The 26,792-nt window shown below is 45.5% G+C and overlaps 1 protein-coding gene across 1 annotated transcript in view; it reads left to right on the plus strand.

Moving 5' to 3' along the window:
* STK32B (serine/threonine kinase 32B) overlaps positions 1-26,792 on the plus strand; it is a gene marked incomplete at its 5' end in the record, with an annotated part of 406,524 nt that overhangs the window by 340,046 nt on the left and 39,686 nt on the right. Inside the window, one exon of the mRNA XM_010847794.1 lies at positions 21,332-21,435. Coding sequence (XP_010846096.1) covers positions 21,332-21,435 — 104 coding nt within the window. The remainder of the gene's footprint in view (positions 1-21,331; positions 21,436-26,792) is intronic.

Here is a 26,792-nt window from a genome sequence, read left to right on the forward strand (position 1 = left end):
CTCTCCCTCTCCCACAGAGTCCAAAAGACTGTTCTATACATCTGTGTCTCTTTTGCTGTCTCACATACAGGGTTATCGTTACCATCTTTCTAAAATCCATATATATGCATTAGTATACTGTCCCAATACAGCTTTCATTGTTGACGATCCTTCTGAAATCCCTTTCCAGAAGAATCCAGGTCTGAGGCAGTTCTGGAGGTCAGATCTGCAGTAAGATCCAACAGAGATCAGATGGGCAGGACTTGGAGATGGAGAATGGCAGTGAAGGAGGGGGCAAAGCTGCCTCCAGGCCTCTGGGTCTAGCAGCAGAGTGGATTCCAGGGAGGCTCCCGTGCAGAGAGCACCACAGGAGGGGCGAGTGCGAGGAATGGTGGGAAGGATGGACTTTGAGGCGAGGTGTCTGTAGGAACTTCCGGACATTTGGATGTACTCCAAGCATCTGGAGAGTGGTGTGGACTCAGTCTGTGCATTGAGAGTTACCGTCATGGAGATGCAGCAAAGCCAAGGCAGTGGGAGAGAAAAACACTGGTTCTAAGCCCAGGAGCATCTTGCCCGAAGGGGTGGAGAGAGGCCAGAAGAGTCATCATCTGCAGAGGGAACATGGAGGAGAGGGGAGAAGAATCTCCCATTTGGAGCCGCCTCCATAACCCTATAGATTAGTTCCTACTGCCTTTAGGCTATTTCCAAAAAGAAAATTGATCTCTAGGAAATTGGGTTCTTGACCACTGGAGAAGTTCAAGACAGTGTTCTCCCAATGCTGACCTTTCAGCCCCTGCTTTACCGCCATTCAGAGCAGACTTCCCTGGGTGCCTCGGCTTCCCACTCCTATCTGAGGCTCCTCTGTCCTTGCTCTTAGCCTCTGGGAAAGCAGGCTCGTGGTGACCCAGCTGGCCACTCTCTACAGTGGCCCCACCTTCCAAAGGGAGAAGAAAGCTGGACATGTATTGTGATCCCATCACATGTCTGTCATCACGTTTAATCCCCAGAAGATCCAGGAGAGTTTTTCATATCTCTCTCATTTTATACAAGAGTAAGCTGAGGCCCAGAGAGGTTAATTAACCTACCTGAATCACACAGCTGCCAAGGGATAGAGCCAGAATTTGAAGCCACATGTATATGGGTCTGAAGTCCCTGCTCTTTTTAAAAAAAATGTTTAATGAAATATAGTTGATTTATGATGTCATGTTAGTTTCAGGTATACAACGAAGTGATTCAGTTATGTGTCTGTGTGTGTATATATATATATATATGGAAAGAGAATGTTAAAAAATATTGTTTTAAACATTCTCTTTTCTCTTAGGTTATTGCAATATATTGAGTATAGTTCTCTTCATTATGTAGTAGGTCCTTGTTGGTTATCTGTTTTATATATGCTATGCTATGCTATGCTAAGTCACTTCAGTCGTGTCCGACTCTGTGTGACCCCATAGACAGCAGCCCACCAGGCTCCCCCATCCCTGGGATTCTCCAGGCAAGAACACTGGAGTGGGTTGCCATTTCCTTCTCCAATGCATGAAAGTGAAAAGTGAAAGTGAAGTCGCTCAGTCGTGTCCCACTCTCAGTGACCCCATGGACTGCAGGCTACCAGGCTCCTCTGTCCATGGGATTTTCCAGGCAAGAGTACTGGAGTGGGGTGCCATTGCCTTCTCCGATTTTATATATAGTAGTGTGTATATATTTATCCCAAACTCCTAATTTATGCCTCCCCCACTTTCCCTGGGTAACCATAAGCTTTTTATGTCTATAAGTCTATTTCTGTTTTGTAAATAAGTTTATTCATATCATTTTTTTGGATTCCACATACAAGCAATATCATATGGTATTTGTCTTTCTCTGTTGGGTTTTTTCACTTAGTTTGACAATCTCTAGGCCCATCAATGTTGCTGTAAATGATATCATTTCATTCTTTATGTGAAGTACTGTTCCATGGTATATATACAGATATATAATATACACACACACCTCATCTTCTTTAGGTTTCCCAAGTGGTGCTAGTGGTAAAGAGCCTACCGACCAATGCAGGAGACATGAGAAGTGTGGGTTCGATCGCTGGATTGGGAAGATCCCCTGGAGGGGGGCATGGCAACCCATTCCAGTATTCTTGCCTGGAGAATCCCAGGGAGAGAGGAGCCTGGCAGCTACAGTCCGTAGGGTCACAAAGAGTCAGACATGATGGAAGTGACTTAGCACACACGCATCTTCTTTATCCGTTTGTCTGTTGATGGACACTTGCCTCCAAAGTTCATGCTTTTGACACTATACCAAGTTGCCTTTTGACACTGAGTTCTTGTATCAGAAAGCCACATTTCTCAGACAAGAGAAAGGTGTATTATCCCAGCTGTACCTGGGATTCCGGACTTCTGGTGTCCTTCTAATTAAGGGGTCTTTGGTACTGAATTGATAAACAAATGTGCAGGAGAGGCTTTTGTGAGATTTGGAAAGTGCAACTTATTTACCAAAAGGAAATAATTTTAGAGACCATAGGGGTTGGCAGTGCCAGGCAGTAGGAGGTTAGTAGGGAAGATGAGGGTGAGGGGAAAACTCTCTCAATCAAGTCACATTCTGCAGTTCCCAGGGCTGTAAATTCCTGCTACCAAGCGGCAGCTTTGTTGACTTCGTTCACTTGAACTATTTGGTTCAAAGGCCCAATAACAAGTTCCCAGAATGTTCCAAACATGCTTTCAGGGAACGGACTGATGAGTAAGCTCCCAAAGGTTGCTCATGAAGAATGATCCCAGAAGAAACATTTGCATAGAGCTGAATTTTCATTAATTAAAAAAGCAGATGGAATTCACAAACAGGGAAAAAAAGAACTCTCTGAAAGGTACCAGATTAGAAGTAAGAAATGTTCCAGCAGCTGTCTGGGGCTTCAGTTTATCCATCTGAAGTGAGATGAAGAACTGAGCATTCTTTCAGCAAACATGGAATGTTTGCATGTCAGGAGTGCAGGGCTCAGAGTCAGGCATTGGGCCCCAGGGACTCAGCATCTCTGGGACAGACAGCTGTGAAGGCCTGCATGTAAGCTGATCCCTGTCAAGAAAGACTCCCCAGAATGGGACCATCTGAATTAGACTCACAGGGTGTGTTCACAGCTCAGCTGCCGGGTGAGGGTAAGGAGAGGCCATTCCAGTCCATGCAAAGGCATGGATGGGGTCATAACATGGTGGTCTGGGAGACCCTAGTGGTCCTGTTTTTTAATAGCTTTATAGAATTAGAGGAGGTGGGAGGGAGAGACGAGACAGACCAAAGCACCAGGGTCTTGAATGCCATAATAAGGGTCATGGAACCAGAAGATATGCCAATGCCAGAGACGGTCATGATCAGACTCATGGGATCAGCCTCAAGGGTGTCCTTGGAGAAGCAAACAGGTAACTGAGCTTGCCAGGAATGGGTCTCGATGAAGCGTGGGCTTCAGCATTGGGCAGTTTGAGTATCTTCTGCTTAGAGACTAGATGAACTAAGATAAATTACATTATCCAGTATAAGGTACATAAAGCACCCAGCATGGTGAAGGATGAACCACGGGACCTGATAGTGTCTTCATCTGAGAAATGGGACTAATGGTTATGCAAGAATGGCAACCCACTCCAGTATTCTTGCCTGGAGAATTCCATGGACAGAGGAGCCTGGAGGGCTACAGTCCATGGGGTCACAAAGAGTTGGACACGACTGAGTGACTAACTTCCCTGGTGGCTAAAGAATCCGCCTGCATTGTGGGAGACCTGGGTTCGATCCCTGGGTTGGGAAGTTCCCCTGGAGGAGGCATGGCAACACTCCAGTACTCTTGCCTGGAGAATCCCTGTGGACAGAGGAGCCTGGTGGGCTACAGTCCATGGGGTTGCAAAGAGTTGGACACTAACGACTAAGCACTAACTGACACTGAACTTCTAAGCACACAGATTGACTAACACTTTCAATTGGCCTTAGTAGGCTGTTTGTGAGGAGTTCACGATGTGACTGTGGAAGACCAGTACGTGACGTAACGCCAAGTGTAGATACATCACACTGGTAGCTAAGATTACTACTGTTGCACTTGTCATTGTTATCCTTCAGATGCTTGATTAGTTGGTATATGTTAAGCCCTGGGAATCCAGAGTCAGATATGACATTTCCTTGCCTTATGGAGCTTGCAGTCTAGTCAAGAAAACAGACTCAAAACAGATCCTAATTCATGGTTACAGGTGGATGGATTGGGAGTAGGTGGGGGTGGGGGGGAGTGCCCTGGGAGACCAGGGGGCTGTCCTTTCCCCAGTGAGCAAACACACTCACTGTGTTGAGTTGTTGTGGAGGCACCATGGCCCATGGCCACGCTTGTGCTTTCCTTGTAGAAATGATGGAGGTTAGAGGAAGTGAAGCGTGCTGCCCTCTGTGCCAGAGAAAGTGACAGAGTCAGCATTCAGACTCAGGTCAGTGAGGCTCCAAGACCCAGTATCTTCCCTGAGAACCTGCCAGTCATCCATCCATCCATTCGACAGAGATTTGTTGAGCACCTTCCACATGGCAGGCAGTGTTCTACAGGCTGGAAATACATCTGTGAACAAAATATTCCTGCCCTCATTGGTTTGGCTGTTTGTGAGAGAGACAATCACTTTGCAAATCATCAAACCAATAAACATAGTTTGAGATGTTTATTTTTGAGGAAGAATTTCCATGAAGCAAAATGCACTCTTTTAGTGTATAATACTGTGAATTTGGACAAACACAGTCATGCAGCCACCACCATAACAAAGACAGAGAAAAAGTTCCAGCACCTCTAAAATTCTCTTATCACAGTCCCTGGGAGCTAGTGATCAGTACCCCTATAACTTGTACTAGTCCAGAAAGTCATAAAAACAGAGCCATATTGTCTATAACTTTGGGAATCTAGCTTTTTTTTTTACTCAGAATGCTGTGTTTGAGACTTAGCTATGTTGCAGGGATCAGCAGTTTTCCTTTTGTTTGCTGAGTAGGACTCCTTTGGATGAATGAAAGTGAAAGTGAAAGTCGCTCAGTCATGTCTGACTCTCTGCAATCCCATGGACTATACAGTCCATGGAATTCTCCAGGCCAGAATGCTGGAGTGGGTAGCCTTTCCCTTCTTCAGGGGATCTTCCCAACCCAGGAGTCGAACCCAGGTCTCCCACACTGCAGGTGGATTCTTTACCAGCTGAACCACAAAGACAGTGAAAGAGAGAAAGTGAAGTCGCTCAGTCATGTCCGACTCTTTGCGACCCCATGGACTGTAGCCCACCAGGCTCCTCGGTCCATGGGATTCTCCAGACAAGAATACTGGAGTGGGTTGCCATTTCTTTCTCCAGGGGATCTTCCCTACCCAGGAATTGAACCTCGGTCTCCCGCATTCCAGGCAGATGCTTTAATCTCTGAGCCACAAGGGAAGCCCCAAATACACATCCAGTATGTATATTGAATGAATATACATAATCAGTTTATCCATCCACCAGCTGTAGGGCATTTGAGTGGTTTCCAGTTTTACAAAATTAAAGATAAACTGTTTACATGCAGGTTTTTATACAAACTTTAGCTTCTAGTTGTTGTTATTCAGTTGCAAAGTCGTGTCAGATTCTGCAATCCCATGGACTGCAGCACACCAGGCTCCTCTGTCCTCCATGATCTCCTCCTCTGTCCTCCACTATCTCCTGGAGTTTGCTCAAATTCATGTCCATTGAGTCGGTGATGCTATCTAACCATCCCATCCTCTGCCTCCCCCTTCTCCCTTTGCCTTCAATCTTTCCCAGAATCAGGGTCTTTTCCAATGAGTCGTCTCTTCACATCAGGTGGCCAAAGTATTGGAACTTCAGCTTCAGCATCAGTCCTTCCAATGAATATTCAAGACTGATTTCCTTTAGGATTGACTTAAGTTGCTACTTCTATAGAATAATTAGTTAGAAGTGCGATTCTTGGATCCTATCCATGCACCTTCTTTGTGAAGTATGTGCTCACATCATTGGCCATTAATTTATTGGATTGACTGACTTTTATTATATATTCTGGTTATAAGTCCTTTACCAGACATGTTTGCAAATATTTTCACCAGTCAGTGGATTATCTTTCTATTACATTAATAGAGTCTTTTAAAAGGCAGATGTTTTAAATTCAAATAAAGTCCAATTTCTTTTTCATTTATTGATCATGTACTGGCTGTCATATCTAAGCATCTTTTCCTCCATCACTGCTGCTGCTACTGCTGCTAAGTCACTTCAGTCGTGTCCGACTGTGTGTGACCGCATAGACGGCAGCCCAGCAGGCTCCCCTGTCCCTGGGATTCTCCAGGCAAGAGTACTGGAGTGGGGTGCCATTGCCTTCTCCCTCCTCCCTCACATAAGGTCGAAAAGATTTTCTCCTTTGTTTTCTCATAGAAGTTTTATACTTTTGCATTTTATATTTAGAGCTATAGTCCATTTTGAGCTCACTTTTGAATATGATGTGAAGGTTCATTTATTTGCAAAGACTGTTCAGTTGTTCTATCCAGCACCATTTGTTGCAAAGACAGTTCTTTCTCTATTGCACTGGCCTTGCAACTTCATCAACACTCAACTGACCATAAATGTATGGGTCTATTTTCTGGATTCCATTGATCTATTTGTTTATGCTTTGGCCAGTCTCATACTTTTCCAGTTGCTTCATAGTAATATTTAAATCAGGTAGTGAAAGTCCTTTAATTTTTTCTTCTTTTCAAAATTATTTGAGCTGTTCCTATACCCTTTGCCTTTTCATGTAAATTTTATCATAGAATCAGATTGCTGATTTCTACCCCCACCCCCAAAAAAAGTCCTGATGGCTTTTGTTAGGATTACACTGAATCTAGGTCAGTTTAGAAAGAAGTGACAACCTAACAATGTTGAGTCTTCCAATCCATGAAGGCAGAATCTCTATCCATATGTTTAGATGACCTTGGATTCTTTTATAGTTTTCAGGCTACCAATCTTGCAAATATTTTGTTACAAGTAGACCTGTCTTAGGCTTCCCTTATAGCACAGTTGGTAAAGAATCCACCTGCAATGCAGGAGACCTAGGTTTGATCCCTGGGTTGGGAAGATCCCTTGGAGAAGGGAAAGGCTACTGACTCCAGTATTCTGGTCTGGAGAATTTCATGGACTGTATAGTCCATGGAGTCACAAAGAGTTGGACACGACTAAGTGACCTTCCCTCACTCACTCACTCAGGCCTTATCTTATGAATTTTGGATGCTATCCAAATGGTGTATTTTTGAGAAATTCAGTTCCATGTCATTCATTGCTAATCTTTAAAGACACAATTGATTTTTGTGTGTTGACCTGATATCCTGTAATTTTGCTGAATTCACTTATCAGTTCCAGCAGGTGTTTTAGTAAATTCTTTGAATTTTTTATGTAGGCAGTAAAGGCAGTTTTACTTTCTCCTATCCAATCTGCATGCCTTTCTTTGTCTTATTGCCCTGTCTAGAACATTTACACTTGGTCTTGATCCTGATTTTTGTCGTAAATCAATTAGTTGTGGGGTTTTTGTTTGTTTGTCTTCCTGCTAGGTATGATATTAGCTATAAGGTTTTTGTAGTTGCTTTTCATCAGATTAAGGAAATTTCCTTCTATTTCCAATTTTCTAAGTTTTTAAAAATCATAAATGAATGTCAATTTTTCTCAAATGTCTTTTCTGTGACTATTAAGATAATCATATGGTTTCTCTTCCATAGTCCCTTGAAATACATTTATTTTAGAATATTGAACAAGCCTTCTATTCCCAGAGTAAATCCCACATGGTCATAATGTATTTTCCTTTTTATATAATGCTATAATCAATTTGCTGATATCTCATTTACAATATTTACATCTAGGTTCATGGGGAATATTTATAGTCTTCTTGTAACTTTCTTGTGTAATTTTGGTATCAGAGAAATGCTGGCAATGTAAGTTGGAAAATGCTCCCTCCTACTCTGCTTTGTGGAAAAATTTGTGGAGAACTGGTATTATTTTTAGCATATTTGATTGAATTGACCACTGAAGCCACTTGGGCATGCAGTTCTTTGCAGGAAAGTTTTTAACTATGACTTTGATTTCTTTAATAGACCTGATCAATTCTGTCTATCTGTTTTTTCTTAAGTAAGAAAAACCATGTAAATCTTAAATAAGATTTCGTCATTTATGTTTCAAGAAATTTCTCTGTTTCATTTCACTTTTCATGTATTTGGGTTATCAGTTCAATTCAGTTCAGTCACTCAGTCATGTCTGACTCTTTGCGACCCCATGAGCCGCAGCATACCAGGTCTCCCTGTCCATCACAACCTCAGAGTCCACTGAAACCCATGTCCATTGAGTCGGTGATGCCATCCAACCATCTTGTCCTCTTTCGTCCCCTTCTCCTCCTGCCCTCAATCTTTGCCAGCATCAGGGTCTTTTCCAGTGAGTCAGCTCTTCACATCGGGTGTCCAAAGTATTGGAGTTTCAGCTTCAACATCAGTCTTTCCAATGAATACCCAGGACTGATCTTCTTTAGGATAGACTGGTTGGATCTCCTTGCAGTCCAAGGGACTCTCAAGAGTCTTCTCCAAGAGCACAGTTCAAAAGCATCAATTCTTTGGCGCTCAGCTTTCTTTATAATCCAACTCTCACATCCATACATGACCATTGTTAGGCTCAGAATGACTATTTCCAACTCTTACATTTTCAACAGAAGCAGAATTGTTTGAGGTCTTTATAAGAATTATGTTGCAGAAAGACAGGTGCTGATGAGACAGATGGATTCGATTGGAGGGGACAGGATAACACTGATGAGGATGTGAACTTTCAGCTGGGTTCTAAAGGACAGGTAGATGTTGTGCAGTACAAAAGGGGGAAAAGCATTGCAGGAAATGGAATTGTATTTTCCTAGACCCTGAGGTAAGAAGGAGCTTGTCACATAGAAAGAACTAGAAGGAAGCTACGTTGGCCTGATAAAGTAGACAAGGAGAGGGAGCCTGGAGGCATGGCAGGGCCAGATCATGTGGTTCTTGTATACCAACCAAAGCTTTGGACAGTGTGAAATTTTAATGAGCAATATTGGCCTCAGATAAACAGGAAATCCTGGAATCCTTTAAGAAAGCAGCACTGTCTAAATGAACTTAATCAGCCTAACACGCCATTTGGATGTTTATCCCGTTTCACATATTGACTGTAAAATGCACTGGATTCCAATCCTGTGCTTTCAGTTAGCACTTTCCATCATTCTCTAGAAAACTTTCCGAAGGTCTTTTTTGTTAATCTGTTACTTTAATCTGACACATTTCACATGAAGTAGATTTCTGCTACTGGTACATCATTTATTTCTGTACCTCGTCATAACTTCAGACATGCAGATGACACCACCCTAATGGCAAAAAGCAAAGAGAAATTAAAGAAACTCTTAATGAAAGTGAAAGACGAGAATGAAGAAGCTGGCTTAAAACTCAACATTAAAAAAAATGATTTAAAAAATGAAGATCATGGCATCTGGTCCCATCACTTCATGGCAAATAGATGGGGAAACAATGGAAACAGGGACAGACTTTATTTTTTGGGGCTCCAAAATCACTGCAGATGGTGACTGTAGCGTGAAATTAAAAGACACTTGCTTCTTGGAAGAAAAACTATGACAAACCTAGATAGCATGTTAGAAAGCAGAGACATTATTTTGCCAACAAAGGTCTGTATAGTCAATGCTATGGTTTTCCAGTAGTCATGTACACATGTGAGAGCTGGACAATAAAAAAATGCTGAGCACCAAAGAATTGATGCCTTCTAACTGAGGTGCTGGAGAAGACTCTTGAGAGTCCCTTGGACTGCAAGGAGATCAAACCAGTCAATCCTAAAAGAAATCAGTCCTGAATATTCATTGAAAGAACTGATGCTGAAGCTGAAGCTCCAATACTTTGGCCACCTGATGCGAAGAACTAACTCATTTGAAAAGACCCTGATGCTGGGAAAAATTGAAGACAGGAGAACAGACGGCAGAGGGCGAGATGGTTGGATGGCATCACCGACTCAATGGACATGAGTATGAGCAAACTCTGGGAGATAATGAAGGACAGGAAAGCCTGGCATGCTGCAGTCCACAAGGTCACAAAGAGTCAGACATGACTGAGCAACTGAACAACAGCATCAGACCTTCTGTATTTACTCACCCAATTAAGCTTCCCCTGCTTTTCCTCTTATGCAGACAGGTGAGATCCTACTGGTCCACACTGGAACAGTGTCTTACATACTTTAATAAAACAAGTCTTCTGTTGCTATTAATGCTATTTGTATCACCAAATAAAAAGAAATTATCAGATTGACACAGCAGTTTCATTTCATCTCAAATTAATATGTGTGTGACACCTGATTTCAGCTCCAAGGTAAAAAGCCAAAGGAACATGAATTACCCTAAGGGATACAGACAGAGGCCAGTCATCTTGCTTATCTCTGCTTTTCATGGCTTTTCTGCAAACTCTAATCAAAGAATGATGATGGAACTCTGAATCATCTGGGGCCATGTACAGCATGTCCATCCGTTAGTTGGTCTTTCATTTATGGATGTATTTCATTTCTCATTCAGTGATGAATTGATACAATAATAACTAGCTCATATCTATTTGGAATTTGCTCTGCATCAGCCCTTGTTCTAAATGACTCCCATATGTTATCTCGCTATGGGGTAAAGGCTGTTATTATCCCAGGGGATCTGAGACATATGCAGAAGCTAAGTGCTTGTCCAGTGATAAACAGCAAAGGTGGCCACTGAGATTCAAAGCCAGGATTCTGTGACTTCAAACTCTGCTATTCTGATTCCTTGAGCATCTCTATCTAGACCAGCTTCATGCTAATCCCTGAGGTTTTCACCCTGACCTAGTCATATCCTTGTTTAAAGAGCTCACAGTCCAGTGAGGGCAATGGGCATGTATATCCTTAATTACAATATGGCCTGATTAGTGCTGTAGGGGACAAACAGACAAGGGTTTGGTAAGAATCCAGAACAGTGATATGCTTGGTGAGAGGGGGAAAGAAGGGAACTGAGGATCAGGAAGGGACTTGATGAACATTCCACAGTGGGTGTAAAATTTGGTCTGTGTTTTGAGGTATAAATAGGAGTTCATGATTATAAAAATCTGGTAAAGATTATCAGGCAAGTCACTGAAGATTAAAAATAAAGCATGTCCTATTTTTTCCTGTTGGCATATACTCAGTTGCTCATTCATGTCTGACCCTATGGACTGTAGCCCACCAGGCTCCTCTGTCCTTGGGGTTCTCCTGGCAAGCATACTGGAGTAGGTTACACAACAGGCATAATAAAGACAGTGGCCAAAATATGAGGAAACTGGAACCTAATTTTTTATAAATTTTTCATGCTAAGAAGTTTGACTTTTATTCTAGAGTATACAGAAAAATTTGGAGTGATTTTAATTAAGTAATTTGAACATATGAATGATAATAACACAATGTTATATTGCATTTATAGAGCACTTATTTTGTGCTTAATAAATACATGCAGAACTTCACTTTTCTCTTCTCCATAACATGATGTGGCAGATACAGTTATTCCTTTTTAAAGATGAAGACAATCGAGGCAAAAAGTAACAGGTCAGACAGCTTGCATGAGGCTGTCATGGCAGTAAGCCTAGCCTGAATCATCACCACATTCACACATTCCGTCTCTTTTTTTTCATTGATGCTACTGACTTAGAAAAGTGTTGCAGGAGCAGGTTCAGTTCAGTCACTCAGTCGTGTCCAACTCTTTGCGACCCCTTGAACTGCAGCACTCCAGGGTTCCCTGTCCATCACCAACACTCGGAGTTTATCCAAACTCGTGTCCATCGAGTGTGTGATGCCATCCACCCATCTCATCCTCTGTCATCCCCTTCTCCTCCTGCCCTCAATCTTTCCCAGCATGAGGGTCTTTTCCAATGAGTCAGTTCATCACATCAGGTGGCCAAAGTATTGGAGTTTCAGCTTCAACATCAGTCCTTCCAATGAACACCAAGGACTGATCTCCTTTAGGATGGACTGGTTTGATCTTGCAGTCCAAGGGACTCTCAAGAGTCTTCTCCAACACCACAGTTCAAAAGCATCAATTCTTCATCGCTCAGCTTTCTTTATAGTCCAGCTCTCATATCCATACATGACCACTGGAAAAACCATACCTTTGACTAGATGGACCTTTGTTGGCAAAGTAATGTCTCTGCTTTTTAATATGCTGTCTAGGTTGGTCATAACTTTCCTTCCAAGGAGTAAGCGTCTTTTAATTTCATGGCTGCAGTCACCATCTGCAGTGATTTTGGAGTCCAAAAATATAAAGTCAGCCACTGTTTCCACTGTTTCCCCATCTATTTGCCATGAAGTGATAGGACCAGATGCGGTGATCTTAGTTTTCTGAATGTGGAGCTTTAAGCCAACTTTCTCACTCTCCTCTTTCACTTTCATCAAGAGGCTCTTTAGTTCTTCAATTTCTGCTATAAGAGTGGTATCATCTGCATATCTGAGGTTATTGGTATTTCTCCCAGCAATCTTTATTCCAGTTTGTGCTTCATCCCGCCCAGCGTTTCTCATAATGTACTCTGCATATAAGTTAAATAAACAGGGTGACAATATACAGCCTTGATGTATTTCTTTTCCTGTTTGGAACCAGTCTGTTTTTCCATGTCCAGTTCTAACTGTTGCTTCCTGACCTGCATACAGGTTTCTCAAGAGGCAGATCAGGTGGTCTGGTATTCCCATCTCTTCCAGAATTTTCCACAGTTTTTTGTGATCCACACAGTCAAAGGCTTTGGTGTAGTCAATAAAGCAGAAATATATGTTTTTCTGGAACTCTCTTGCTTTTTCTATGATCCAGAAGATGTTGGCAATTTGATCTCTGGTTCCTCTGCCTTTTCTAAAACCAGCTTGAACATCTGGAAGGTCACGGTTCACGTATTGTTGCCTGGCTTGGAGAATTTTGAGCATTACTTTACTCGTGTGTGAGATGGGTGCAATTATGCGGTAGTTTGAGCATTCTTTGGCATTGCCTTTCTTTGGGATTGGAATGAAAACTGACCTTTCCCAGTCCTGTGGCCACTGCTGAGTTCTTCAAATTTGCTGACGTATTGAGTGCAGGAACAGGTGGGTGGGGTTAAACATCCCCAGGCTAGGGTGCATGAGGGGCTGTCATTAGTCCAGATGGTTATGAAAGAGGATCAGAGAGAAGAGGAAGATTCTGGAAGGGAACAATGATGAATCAAGAGTTAATCAAATCATCAAAGCATGGGCTTCCCAGGTGGCGCTAATGGTAAAGAATCTGCCTGTCAGTGCAGGAGACACAAGAGATGCAGTTTCAGTTCCTGGATCCGGAAGATCTCCTAGAGTAGGGAATGGCATCCCATTGCAGTAATCTTGCCTGGAAAATTACATGGGCAGAGGAGCCTGGCAGGCTACAGTGTGTAGGGTTGCAAAGAGTCAGACATACCTGTGCAACTGAGCACACATCAAAGCGTAGACTGATTTCTGACTCTTGCAATTGAGCAGACCATCGGCAGAGACTGGGAACCCAGGAGAAGGGGCAGTTGGAGAGGGGTGATTTGGCTTGGACATAGTAAGAATGCCATGCCTGTGGGGCTTCTGGGTGGAGGTGTCCAGATCTGGCCATTCTACTGGCTGGGATGTGCAAACTGAAGTGAGACTCAGTGGACAGGAGGCCTGGGCTCTGGTCCCAGCTGGGCTGGAAGCCATGGAACGCCTCCAGTAGGCTTCAGCTTCCTCACCTACAAAATGTAGGAGAGAAAGGAAATGACCTTGAAGGTCCCCTCTAGGCTGAAATGTGGTGATTCTATATTCCCAGTCCAGAAGGACACAATTACCTGTGGAAGCCAACCCTGGAAGCCAGTCAACTTGTAAGCTAGACATTGAATAGTGTGTCACACTCCACTGCAGCAATCAAAGCCTTCAGGAATATTCATAGAGCTAAAGCAGCAGGCTAATAATTATAACTTAGGAGGTTTCTGGGAGTTTTTCCATATTTTTAGTCTAATGAGGAAGTAGCTCTGCGTGGTGAGCCGAAGGTGGCAAAATCCACCAAAGGCATATTTTCATTGCCTTGAGGTGATCTCTTTCATTCGACACCCCATGTACTAGCTTTTCTGGAAGGCCAATTCTCTGATGCCACTTGGAATCCAGACTCACTTTCCATTTAAAACCTGCATTGGCAGAATTGCTCAGCTGCTGCTAGAAATGGTTGATGGGAGGTAGGGCTGATCTTTTCATGCCCCTGGTCATGCTGGAGAAGCCACTTCCATGGAGCCTGGTGTCAGCCCAGGGTGTTCATTCATGGGCTCACAAGTATCCACAGAGCATTCAGCATTCACTGGGCACCATGAAGGACCCTGGGGATGTAGCGAGGAAGGCTGCTGCTGGGGCACTGTGATTCAAGAGCCACTTTTATTAATGTGCATGTTAATGGCAAACTACACATTCTTTCGGATTATGTCAAAACCTTGATTTCCTAAATTTAGCATTCCTAGACCTTCATAAACATTCTTGATTTGGGTTCCAATTAAATTTGCAGATTTAATGCATTGACTTTGGAGAGATTTTGTACTATAAGACATGTAAAGTATGTACATATATACTACATGCTAAGTCACTTCAGTCTTGTCTGACTCTTTGCAACCGTATGAACTATAGCCCACCAGCCTCCACTGTCCATGGGACTGTCCAGGCAAGAATATTCAAGTGGGTTGCCATGCTCTCCTCCAGGGGATCTTCCCCACCCAGATATCAAAACTGCATCTCTTATGTCTCCTGCATTGGCAGGCGGGTTCTTTACCACCTCACGTATATGTAGTGTGTGTGTGCATATATTTTTTATGATACATTATTTTTCTTTTCATCATACACATAAAGATGGTATAACATGGTGGGAAATGTATGGATATTGAAGGAGACAGAGCAAGGCTCTGGTCATCATTCTGGATGACACTGGAGAATGAGGGGAGCCAGGCTTCCAATGAGACTTGGGACCTTGATAGGTCTGTCACCGCTCCAAGCCTGGCTTCCTCTTCAGTTCAGTTGTGTCCGACTCTTTGCAACCCCATGGAATGCAGCACGCCAGGCTTCCCTTCCATCACCAACTCCTAGAGCTTTCTCAAACTCATGTCCATCAAGTCAGTGAGACCATACAACCATCTCATCCTCTGTTGTCTCCTTCCCCTCCTTCCTTCAATCTTTCCCAGCCTCAGGGTCTTTTCCAATGGAGTCAGTTCTTCACATCAGATGGCCAAAGTATTGGAGCTTCAGCATCAGTCCTTCCAATGAATATTTAGGACTAATTTCCTTTAGGATGGACTGGTTGGATCTCCTTGCAGTTCAAGGGACTCTCAAGAGTTTTCTCCAACACCACAGTTCAAAAGTATCAATTCTTTGGCACTCAGTTTTCTTTATGCTCCAGCTCTCACATCCATACATGACTACTGGAAAAACCATAGCTTTGCTTCCTCAGACGGAGATAATGATCATTTTCACCTCCCAAGGTCCTTCTGAGGTTAAAAGGAGATCACGCACATGCAGCTGCAGATAGTGCTCCATAAATATTAGCTTCCCTGAGGAGTAAATAATAGAGGTAGAGAAACCTGAAGAGCTTCTAGCACATGGTAGATGCTCAGTCAATGGCACATTAATAGCACAGCTCTTAGCATTGTAAAGAAAGCCACTGCTTATGATAACAGTGGGATAGTGGTATTGAGTCCCCTCTAGAAAATTGTAAGAACAGCCTTCCACACTCTTCCACTCACCACCTAGATGGCCCTGAACTTGCCCCTTTACCTCTCTGTGTCTCTTTTTTCTTCATCTGTGGTTCAGGGTGCTTTAAGGATGTGTGCTCAATGGTGTCTGACTCTGTGACCCCATGGACTATAGCCCACCAGGCTTTGCTGTCCATGGAATTTTCCAGGCAAGAGTCTATACTGGAACAGGTTGCCACTTCTTACTCCAGGGGATCTTCCCAACCCAGGGATCAAACCCGTGTCTCTTGTGCCTCCTGCATTGGCCTTCTCTGTGTCCCAAATCTCTCCTTTCTCTTATAAAGTCATCAGACACTGAATCTAGGAAGGGTCCACCCTGAATCCAGGATGATTTTTATCTTGATGTCCTTAATTACACATGCGGAGCCCCTATTTCTGAATAAGGCCCTGTTTACAGATGCTGGAGGTTAGTACTTGGATATAGTCTTTTGCGGACACTTCCTTCCCCGGTGGCTCAGGTGGTAAAGAATCTGCCTGCAAAGTGGGAGACCTGGGTTGGATCCCTGGATCAGGAAGATCCCCTGGAGAAAGGAATGGCTACTCACTCCAGTATTTTTGCCTGGAGAAGTCCATGGCCAGAGGAACCTGGTGGGCTACAGTCCGTGGGTTCACAAGGAGTCAGACACGACTGAGCAACTAACATTTTCGCTTTCATTCACCCAACTACACTCTACCTCCTCATCTGGAATGTGGAGATCATTGTAGCACTACTTCTATTGGGTGACTGGAAGAATGAAGGAAGCTGTATGTGTAAAATCCTTAACACAGCACCTAGCAAGCTGTTTCCACACTCATTCATTCATACATGAAATAATGGTGGCAGGTGTGTGTCTTGTACCTGTCCTTCAAGTTCTAACCCTCTATGATGCCCTCACTTCTAAGCACTGGTTCCAGGGCACTATAGCAGTCATTTTGGTGGCATATGGATTGTGACATAAATGTTGTTTATGTTCTCTCAGCCCCAGGTGTGCAAGGGAAGGGAGATTGCCACCTTCTCTGGGAGTGGAGTCACAGGCTGCAGATAGTTGTCACTTGGCTCGTCAGGACAGCCAAGACAGAACTGGTCAGATGCTGCTTCTACTATGAATTCCAGATGGGCTTGGGGCAGCCAGGCATGACAAGGCTTTATGGGGACAGCTGGACACACAGCCTCTCCTGTAGTCCTGAGCGTGTCCCTGCCTCCGGCCTGGTCTGAGCACATGGGCCGGGCCAGCAGCTGTCAAAGTCCTGGTTCTGCACAAGCCTGCACGACTGTCTCCTTTATCAGAACCCTTCGCACAGAGGGAAGAAGGACAAGTGCACAGATTGGGGTGCAGGGAAGGAAGCCCCTCTGGGTTGGAGCCCAGCCTCAGGCTCCCAGAGTAGGATGCAGAATAGCACAGCTCAGTGCCCTGAGAGGCTAGGAAATCAAATGTTCGCTCACCAGATGTTTACTAAACCGGTACAACTACCACCTTTGAATTCAGGTTGATCTAGGATGGATAGGAAGGGGAAGATGGAAAGATGCCCAGAATGCCAAGCTCATAGGGTCTGGAGACTGATGAGTCATGAGGCTGAGGAGGTTGGAATTTAGGATGGTCCCCAGGCTGACTGGGAGGACAGTGAGAAGTTGAGTTTTATGAAGAGAGGACATTTGAATGCCAATTCTACTAACAAAAACCATGCCCAAGATTTCCAGAGCACTCACAATGGACCAGCCTGGTATCGGGCTTAGCTCTTAGCCAGCATTTTTCCTTAATACTCATAAGAACCCTGTGAATAGACTGTTTATTATTGCTCATGCTTTACAAACTGAAGCAAAGAGAATGTGTTAACCCAGCTGCAATCACACCAACCTTCTTCCTATTCCCCAGCACACATACCACTTGGTGAGGCTCAAATAAACCAAAATGACATTTCCCCAAACTCCCAATAACATCTTCCCCAACATAGACTGATTATGGTTTTGTACCCAAACGTTGATGCAAAGCTTACTTCAAACTGGAATTTGACTAGTATGTAAGGCACACCTCAGCTCTGCACTCTCTCCTGTGTGACTTCATGTGCTCTGCTGTCCCTCTCTGAACCTCTTCGGGAAAGCGTGTCAAATGATAATATGACCCTGGGGGTTGTCGTGAGGAGGAAAGGAGAATCTTTGGGTGCAGTTGTTATAAAATACAAAATAAATGGTGTGGGTTGCTGGAGGACAGCTAGAATTTGGCGGAGGGTCAGGTTCATTGATGGTAAGAGTTGGACCATAAAGAAAACTGAGTGCGGAAGAACTGATGCTTTTGAACTGTGGTGCTGGAGAAGACTCTTGAGAGTCCCTTAGACTGCAAGGAGATCAAACCAGTCAATCCTAAAGGAAATCAGTCCTGAATATTCATTGGAAGGACTGATGCTGAAGCTGAAGCTCCAATAATTCGTCCATCTGATGTGAAGAACTGACTCATTGCAAAAGACTCTGATGCTGGGAAAGATTGAAGACAGGAGGAGAAGGAGGCGACAGATGACAAGATGGTTGGATGGCATCACTGTCTCAATGGACATGAGTTTGAGCAAGCTTCGGGAGATGGTGAAGGACAGGAAAGCCTGGCATGCTGCATTCCATGGGGTCACAGAGTCAGACACGACTGAGTGACCGAACAACAACAGGTTCAAGTGTCCAGCTACCCATCTAGAGCCAAATTCAAGCATCCTTTGTCTACCCTTGTCTGCGTCCTCTGGCCCTTCCTGCCCCCACGACATCTGAATGCCAGTCTGAAAACTGAGCTGAGATGTTTTTAGTCACAACATGTCCTGGTTCCCCATGACAGAGCTTGGCTGCTCTGACACCTGTAAAATGGAATTACATCTGTAAATTAATTTTCTAGAAATGACCTGCATTTCCCAAGACTTTCCTGGAAGCCAGTGTGAGCAATTAAAGCTTGAGATGCACTCCTGGCCTGGTGAATTGGGGGTGATGCAGTGATGAACCTACCTTCCAGCAGCTTAGGAAGCAGCAGGACTCCAGGGGACCCCAGGACAGCTGCAGCCCCCTGAGGAGTGAGGGTCCATCCCTCTGGGGGCTCCACCCTCCACTGGTTTATTACAGAGGTAAAATTCACATAACCTAAAATGAATTGTTTGCAAGCAAACACAGTGGCGTTTAGTACCTTCACCACATTGTGTAGCCACCAGCTCTGTCTAGCTCAAGAACATTCATCATCCCAGAGGAAACCCAATGAGCAGTTGCGCCCCATCCCCCCACCAGCCCCTGGCAACCCCTGATCAGCCTTCTTTCTCTGTGCATTTACTTATTCTGGGTATTTTGTATTGATTCCCACCTATGCTAAAATAACGTTGTACTGAGACTAGACTAGGCACCAAGGGCTCTAACCATTCTGGTTGTTGGGACATCTGACTTGGTGTTGGTGCCAAAGCAAACTGACATTTACCTAGCTTCTCAGCCCCTTAGGAGTGAACCAAATCTGGCCTCTGTACCCCAACACCAAGTTAAATCTCAGAGACAGAGTTTTGGGTGAAGTAGGAAAGAATAGCTTTACTGCTTTGCTGGATGGATCACAACCTGGAATCAAGATTGCCAGGAGAAACAGCAAAACCTCCAATATACAGATGATAGCACTCTAATGGAAGAAAGTGAAGAGAAACTAAAGAGCCTCTTGATGACAGGGAAAGAAGAGAGTGAAAAAGCTGAATGTTGAACTCAACATTCAAAAAACTAAGATCATGGCATCTGGTCCCATCACCTCATGGCAAATAGAAGGGGAAAAAGTGGACACAATGAGAGATTTTATTTTCTTGGGCTCCAAATCACTGCAGATGGTGACTTCAGCCATGAAATTAAAGATGCTTGGCCCTTGGAAGTAAACCTATGACAAACCTAGACAGTGTATTAGGAAGCAGAGGCATCATTTTGCTGACAAAGGTCCATATAGTCCAAGCTATAATTTTTCCAGTAATCATGTACAGATGTGAGAGCTAAACCAGAAGGCTGAGCACCAAAGAATTCATGCTTTTGAATGGGTGGTGCTGGGCAAAACTCTTGAGAGTCCCTTGGACAGCAAAGAGATCAAATCAGTCAATTCTAAAGGAAGTCAGTCCTGAATATTCATTGGAAGGACTGATGCTAAAGCTGAAGCTCCAGTACTTTCACCACCTGATGCAAAGAGCCAAGTCATTGGAAAAGATCCTGATACTGGGAAAGACTGAAGACAAAAGGAGAAGGGGTGGCAGAGGATGGAATGATTACATAGCATCACCGACTCAATGGATATGAAATTGAGCAAATTCCAGGAGATAGTGCAGAGAAGGAAATGGCAACCCACTCCATGTTCTTGCCTGGAGAATCCCAGGGACGGGGGAGCCTGGTGAGCTGCTGTCTGTGGGGTCGCACAGAGTCAGACGTGACTGAAGCGACTTAGCAGCAGCAGCAGCAGCAGATAGTGAAAGTCAAGGAAGCCTGGGGTGCTGCAGTCCATGGGGTTGCAAAGAGTCAGACACGACTCAGCAACAGCAACAACAACAAATTGCTTTTCCAGGCAAAGGGGGCCACAGTGAGCAAATGCCCTCAAAGCTGTGTGTCCCCACCTGGAGTGGGTAGTGAGGAGTCTTATAGTAATGGTTCAAAGAGGGTGACAAGCTCATGGACATTTTGCTGATTGGTTATTGGTGAGGTAAGTGAGGTCCGCATCATCCACCTTCTGGTTCTAACCGGTCTGGGTCTACTTGCTTGTGGGCATCAGGCCCTTGGGCTTCCCAGGTGGCGCTAGTGGTAAAGAACCCCCCTGCCAATGCAGAAGATGCAAGAGGTGCAGGTTCAGTCCCTGTGTTGGGAAGATCCCCTGGAGGAGGGCATGGCAATCCACTCCTGTATTTCTTGCCTGGAGAATGCTATGGACGGAGGAGCCTGGCGGGCTACAGTCCATAGGGTCGCAAAGAGTCTGATACAATGGGAGCGACTTAGCACAGCACATCAGACCCTTAATTTCTCCCACCTGGTGGGGGTTTTAGTATCTGCAGAAGAGCTCCAAAATGTTATGTGTATCGCTTGGGAGGGGACCAGGACTCTGCCCCAAGGCTGCATTATTGTTTCTAGTCTGTTCCTCCCTTGTCTCTGCATCCCCTCCCATCCTTGCTTTGCATCTGTTTGAAGCTACAGGTTGGAGCTAAGGGAAGGTCACAGACACTGAGTGAAGCTCATTTCCTGTCATCAAAGAATCAGCGGGCACAGAAAGTCTTTGTGCCCAGGAGCCCCACAGGGTCCTGCTCCGTGACGGTGTAGGCTCTTCCTCTTAACTCAGACTTTATTCCCCATGCTGACCATGATTCATGCTCCACCAAACCCTCCTCCCTGCCTGCTTTCCCTGACTCCCCCAGCAGACCGCCCTCTGCAGCGGGGCGCCCTGTCTGTATTCTGCCCCAGGTGTCACATGGGTTGCTTGCGATGCCTGCAGCTTGTCTCAAGCTGGCTTGTGACTTACAGATGGTAGTAACTACGTAGCATCGTCGATGGGATGTGAGCCTCACAGTCCAGCTCCTGGCCCCATGTCCTCCTTCTTGGGCATGATGCATGTCAAGTGAGATGCCCAGTGATGTCTTTTGTCCTGTCTTTGGCAGCGCCGGAAGTGTTCCAGGTGTATGTGGACGGAGGCCCTGGGTACTCCTACCCCGTTGACTGGTGGTCCCTGGGTGTCACAGCCTACGAGCTGCTGCGGGGCTGGGTAAGATGTGTGTCTGTGTGGTGAGCATGGGGACTGTGGAAGTTGGCGGGGGAACTCAGGTCCTACCAGGCTTGGGTAGAGTCAGATGGCCATGTCCCATGGGTGGTGCACCATGCTGGCAAGGAGCCCTGGGTGTCTGTCCTGATGGCCCATGTGCCAGCTCCACTGTCCTGAGTGTTAAAAAGCTCTTAACCAGCTTCTGGTCCAGGCCCTCATTCTACTTGTGCGCAGAGGGATGTCAAGGGGAAGGGTCTCTTGCTAAGCTCAGCCACGAATCAGTGGCAGCTCAAACACTCAAAGCACCCCAATCTCATGATTTCAGCCCACAACATCACGTACTCATGCTCGATCAGACTCTCCTGCTTGTTTTTTGCTATTTTTATTTTTGTCCCAATCTTCCCCGAATACTTAGCTCAGTGTCCTATAAAAGTGGGGCATTCAGTGAGTATTTTTGTTTTATTTCATTTAAATTTCATAACTAAAGATGACTAAGGGAACTCTTTGGCAACTAATAGCTCAGTTTTATTTTAGCAGGAAGAATTATGTTAAACTAATTTGGAGGCATATTTTTTCTATACAAATATCATTTGAAAAGGATGCCACTTAACCTCTCAGGACCATGGCTTCCCCCTTATACAATAAGGATAATAACATCCTTCCATTCTATTCTGTGGCACTGAAGTTATCCCAGGATCCACGTGCCCAGCTGGGACACACGGCTTTCATATTAGTTGCCTTACAGCATCAAAGAGTCGGGAACACCTTAGTGACTGAACAACACAATGACACCTTATAGGTCTGGCACCCAGCACACGACTGTGGAGAGTGAGTTCCCATCACCGGCTGCTCTTTTAACGTTATCCCACGGTCATCTGCATATTTAAGCTGGCAGTCAGCACTCCTGGAGGTAGGGGCTCCCAGTGCAAGGTGATGAGGGATGGGAATGAATGAATGATGACAGCTAGGTGAAAACCATCCAAGCTATGTGAGTGTTATTCATTATCGCCCTGTGGTTCAAGCAACTGTTCTCTGCTGTTGAACTCAATTATTTCCCCTGAGTTCCTCAAAAAACGTATTATGGCACGTGGTTTTTTAAGAATGCAAAAAATAATACAGGTGATCTTGTGAGTTTTCTCAGGCACTGAATGAAAACTACCTCCCACAGGCTTGCCTAAGGCTTACCTATGGGCTTTCCTGGTGGCTCAGAGGGTAAAGAATCTGCCTGATTCTTGAGCTGCCACCGATCCACAGCTGAGCTTCGCAAGAGACCCTTTCCCTTGACATCCCTCTCCCCACAAGTAGAATGCAGGAGTCTCAGGTTCAACCCTTGGGCCGGGAAGATCCCCTGGAAGAGGGCATGGTAACCCACTCCAGTATTCTTCCCTGGAGAATGCCCAGTTTTGCTGCAGCTCTTGAATGGTCTGGGCTGGTGGTTGCAAAGCACAGGATTCCTCAGCCTCAGCTCTATGGTTGCTTGGGTCTGGATACCATTTTGTGTGGGGGGCTGCCTTGTACATTAGAGAGTATTTAGCAGCATTCCTGGCCTCTAACCACTAGAGACCAGCTGGAATCACCCCCACAACTGAAATGTTGCCAAATGTTGCCAGACGTCCCTTGGGGGACAAATTATCCCCAGTTGAGAACCACTGCCAGAGTACTCAAGGGCATGAGCGAAAGGAGATTCTGAACGTCAGGCCACATTGTGCCCATGACCTGGCACAATGCGCTTTGCATGCAGCCACAGGTAGAGCCCTAAAATCCACACTATGGCACCGTGAAGACTTCTACCCTCTCTGCTTCCTCCCAACCACCTCCCTCACCTGGTATTACCCTTGGCTTTGACTCCAGTCAGCATTTCTCCTTAAGGTTCAGTAGACAGAGAAGGTGGGGGTGATGGGAAATAGAGGAGGGTTATGGAGGTCCTAGGGTTTCTCAGGTGGCTCAGTGGGTAAAGAATCTGCCTGCAATGCGGGAGACCCAGGTTCAATCCCTAGGTCAGGAAGATCCCCCAGAGAAGGGACTGGCTGCCCACTGCAGTATTCTTGCCTGGATGAGTCCGTGGACAGAAGAGTCTGGCGGACTACAGTCTATAGGATTGCAAAGGGTCAGATGTGGCTGAAGCGACTGAGCACACACACACACATGCATGGAGGGCCTACAGTTTGCAGCAGAACTAAGAACCTCTGGATGCACGCCAAGTGGTGGGCTCAACCACAGAGACGAGCATCTATTGGTTTATTAACCCAGCAAAGTGAGAGAGGTGGCCTTTGAGTCGAACGCTGCCTTCCTGTCCCTCAGTGAAGCAGAGAGATCGCTGAGCTGGAAGTTAGAAACCTGGGGTGAAGTGAACTCTCTGACCTTGCTCCTCCAGTTCCCATAAAGCAAGGGATTTTCAAGCTTTGCTTCCTAAAAGCAAAGGACTCTGCAGGAATGATTCAACAGTTCATAGGGGGAAAAAGATTTCTCCAGCTGCTGGAGGTTTAAGCAACCTGGGGAACTGTTCTTCACTTGCATCTGTTCTATGTTTTGGATTTTGAGCAAAAAGATTTTGGGGGAAAAACATTGGATGAGATGGTCCCCAAGGCCCAGCTCAGCTCTAGCAGTTAAAATAACAGGTCTGTGGCAATTCTTTTCCTGCTTCTTCTGTTTCTTGGTAGATTGGAATTTTTGTAAACTGGGTTTCCTAGAATAGACACACTTGCACTCCATAATGAGTCTATCAGGTGCCCTGCTGCCAAAATCACTTTCACCAGCTGAACAGGTAATTACATCACCTTAAAAATACTGCTGGCTTCCCTGGTTCGATGCGGGAGTCCCGGCTCTGATCCCTGGGTTGGGAAGATCCCCTGGAGACGGGAATGGCTACCCACTCTGGTGTTCTTGCCTGGAGAATTCCATGGACAGTGGAGTCTGGGGGGCTACAGTCCATGGGGTTTCAAAGAGTCAGATAGGACTGAGAGTCTAACACTTTCACTTTCATAAATGCCACTCGGTTTTCTTAGCACATCCTAAGACCAGTGAGTGAGACCAAGCCTCAGTAGAACTCTTGACCACAAGTCGGTGGAATATTGATCTTAATATTGAACAATATTCTCATCTCCACAACCACCCAAACAGATCAAGGCTGAGCCTGGAGCTTCAAGATGCAGTGCAGATTTTAGTCATAGTGTTCCAAATGCATTTCCAGAAGTATTTAACTGCTATATTCGCCTCATGGCTGATTATGGTTACTGTTATTCTCATCGTTGTTTTTATTGGTCTGGTTCCCTCCAGAAGTCGGGGGAGAGAGAGAGAAAGGCTCTTTGAGGGGCCTGGGGGGGCAAGTAAAATTCATAGATGCCTTGAAATAGCCAAGTAGGAAATAGAATGAAGCGTAAATGATAACAGAAGTCTGTACACTTGTTGGCTGATTCTCCAGTTGGGTGCTTGAGTTCCCGTCTCTGATGGAAAGAGCCGCAAAGGAGAATCTGGGTCTTTGGGGCATTGGGAAAGTCACTTTTTGTCTCTCAGCCTCAGTTTTGCAAACTAAAATGAAGAGGTGAGCCAGCAACCTGACACCTGCAGTAGCTGGGTTACCAGGGCGGGGCTTGGACCGGAGTCAGAGAAATGGCCTTTTGAGAGGCAAAAAGATGGGAAGAAGCGATCCTGAAACGATCCTTAAGAGTTCAAAAACTAGAGTCTCAACCCCTGAAGGCTGGTCTTTGGGTGGTGGCATGAACTCTGGTTTCCTGAACCCCCTCCCGCACTAAGACAGCACCCCTCTACCCCTTCCGTGCACCCAGCAGCCCCTGTAGGGGCCCCCCAGCATGCACCCCACACCCAAAACCCCTCACTGCCATCTTTTCCATGAAGAGCTGAGAGGGGTCGGGACCCTGTCTGTCTGCTCACACCAGAAGCCTGGTCTACACAGCACTGACACCTCCCAGAACAAAGCAGAAGTCAGACACCTTCCCTAGAACTCTGCCTGAGGACGGCTAGGGTAGTGGTCTTAGTCTGCTCGGGCTGTTGTGACCAAGTCCGACAGACCAGGCGGCTTAAACAATAGAAGCCTGTTCTCTCGTGGCTCTGGGGCCTAGAAGTCCAAGTTTAAGGTGTCTTCAGGGCTGACTCCTTCTGAAGTGAAGGAAGTGGTGAAGTGGTGAAGGAACCTGCCCCTTTACACCTCACATCAAGATGCTTCCTCATTGCTAGAAGACGGCCGTCTTCTCCCTGTGTCTCCTTGCTTGGTGTCTCCTCTATGTCTATCTCCCTGGGTACTAGGGTCTTTCTCTAGGGTTTCCCCTGTTTACAAGGACACCAGTCATATTGAATTGGGGGGTCCCTGCTAATGACCTCGTGTAAACTTGATCACCTCTGTAAACACCCTGTCTCCAAACAAGGCCACCTTCTGAGGCGCTGGGATTTGGACTTGAACATATAAACTTGAGGGACACAATTCCGTCTGCGACAGTAGTGCTCAGAGGTGAGCTGGGGGTTGATACTGCCTGAGCTTTAATGTCGATGTCATCACATTCTAGCTCTGGGGCTTGGGGCCTCCGGCTCATCTGCTGTAATGTGGTCATATTGTGTGTGCCTGCTAAGTCGCCTCAGTCATATCCAAGTCTTTTCAACACTATGGACTGTAGCCTGCCAGGCTCCTCTGTCCATTGGATCCTCCAGGCAAGGATACTGGAGTGGGTTGCCAGGCCCTCCTCCAGGGGACCTTCCCAACGCAGAGATGGAACCCAGGTCTCCTGTCTCCTGCATTGGCAAGCGGCTCTTTACCACTAGCACCACCTGGAAAGCCCAGGTGGTCACATTCACAGTAGCCAGCTCATGGAGATGCTGGGAGCTTTGTGTCACATCCCAGATGCTCTCAGTGAATATTCACTCTCATTTCTAATTGTGGTGGTTGTTCCTGGTGAAACGCAAAGGGATCCTGCAACATGAAAGCAGGCAGCAGCTTTGGGTGGAAATTTTAAAACTGAAACTGTACTCCACTGCCTATTAAATTCAAAAATGTTTGAAGCCAGATTTAAAGAATGTTAGTGTAGCAAGCTGATTAGACTTTCTAGGGAGTCCACGGGTTTCCGTGGTGGCTCAGATGGTAAAGAACCCACCTGCAATGCAGAAGACCCCAGTTCAATCCCTGGGTCAGGAAGATCCCCTGGAGGAGGGCATGGCAACCCACTCCAGTATTCTTGCCTGGAGAATTCCATGGACAAAGGAGCCTGGCGGGCTACAGTCCGTGGGGTCGCAAAGAATCGGATATGCATGCACACACAGGGAGCTCATGGTTTGGGGTTTTGCCCTATTGGGCGGAAGGGAGATTCCCAATTCAGTAAAACAGATGAGAGAGGAGGCAGCCAGTCAGGAAG

The sequence above is a fragment of the Bison bison genome, unplaced genomic scaffold (genome assembly GCF_000754665.1).
Source record: "Bison bison bison isolate TAMUID 2011002044 unplaced genomic scaffold, Bison_UMD1.0 scf7180017864255, whole genome shotgun sequence".
Classification (NCBI taxonomy): Eukaryota; Metazoa; Chordata; class Mammalia; order Artiodactyla; family Bovidae; genus Bison; species Bison bison.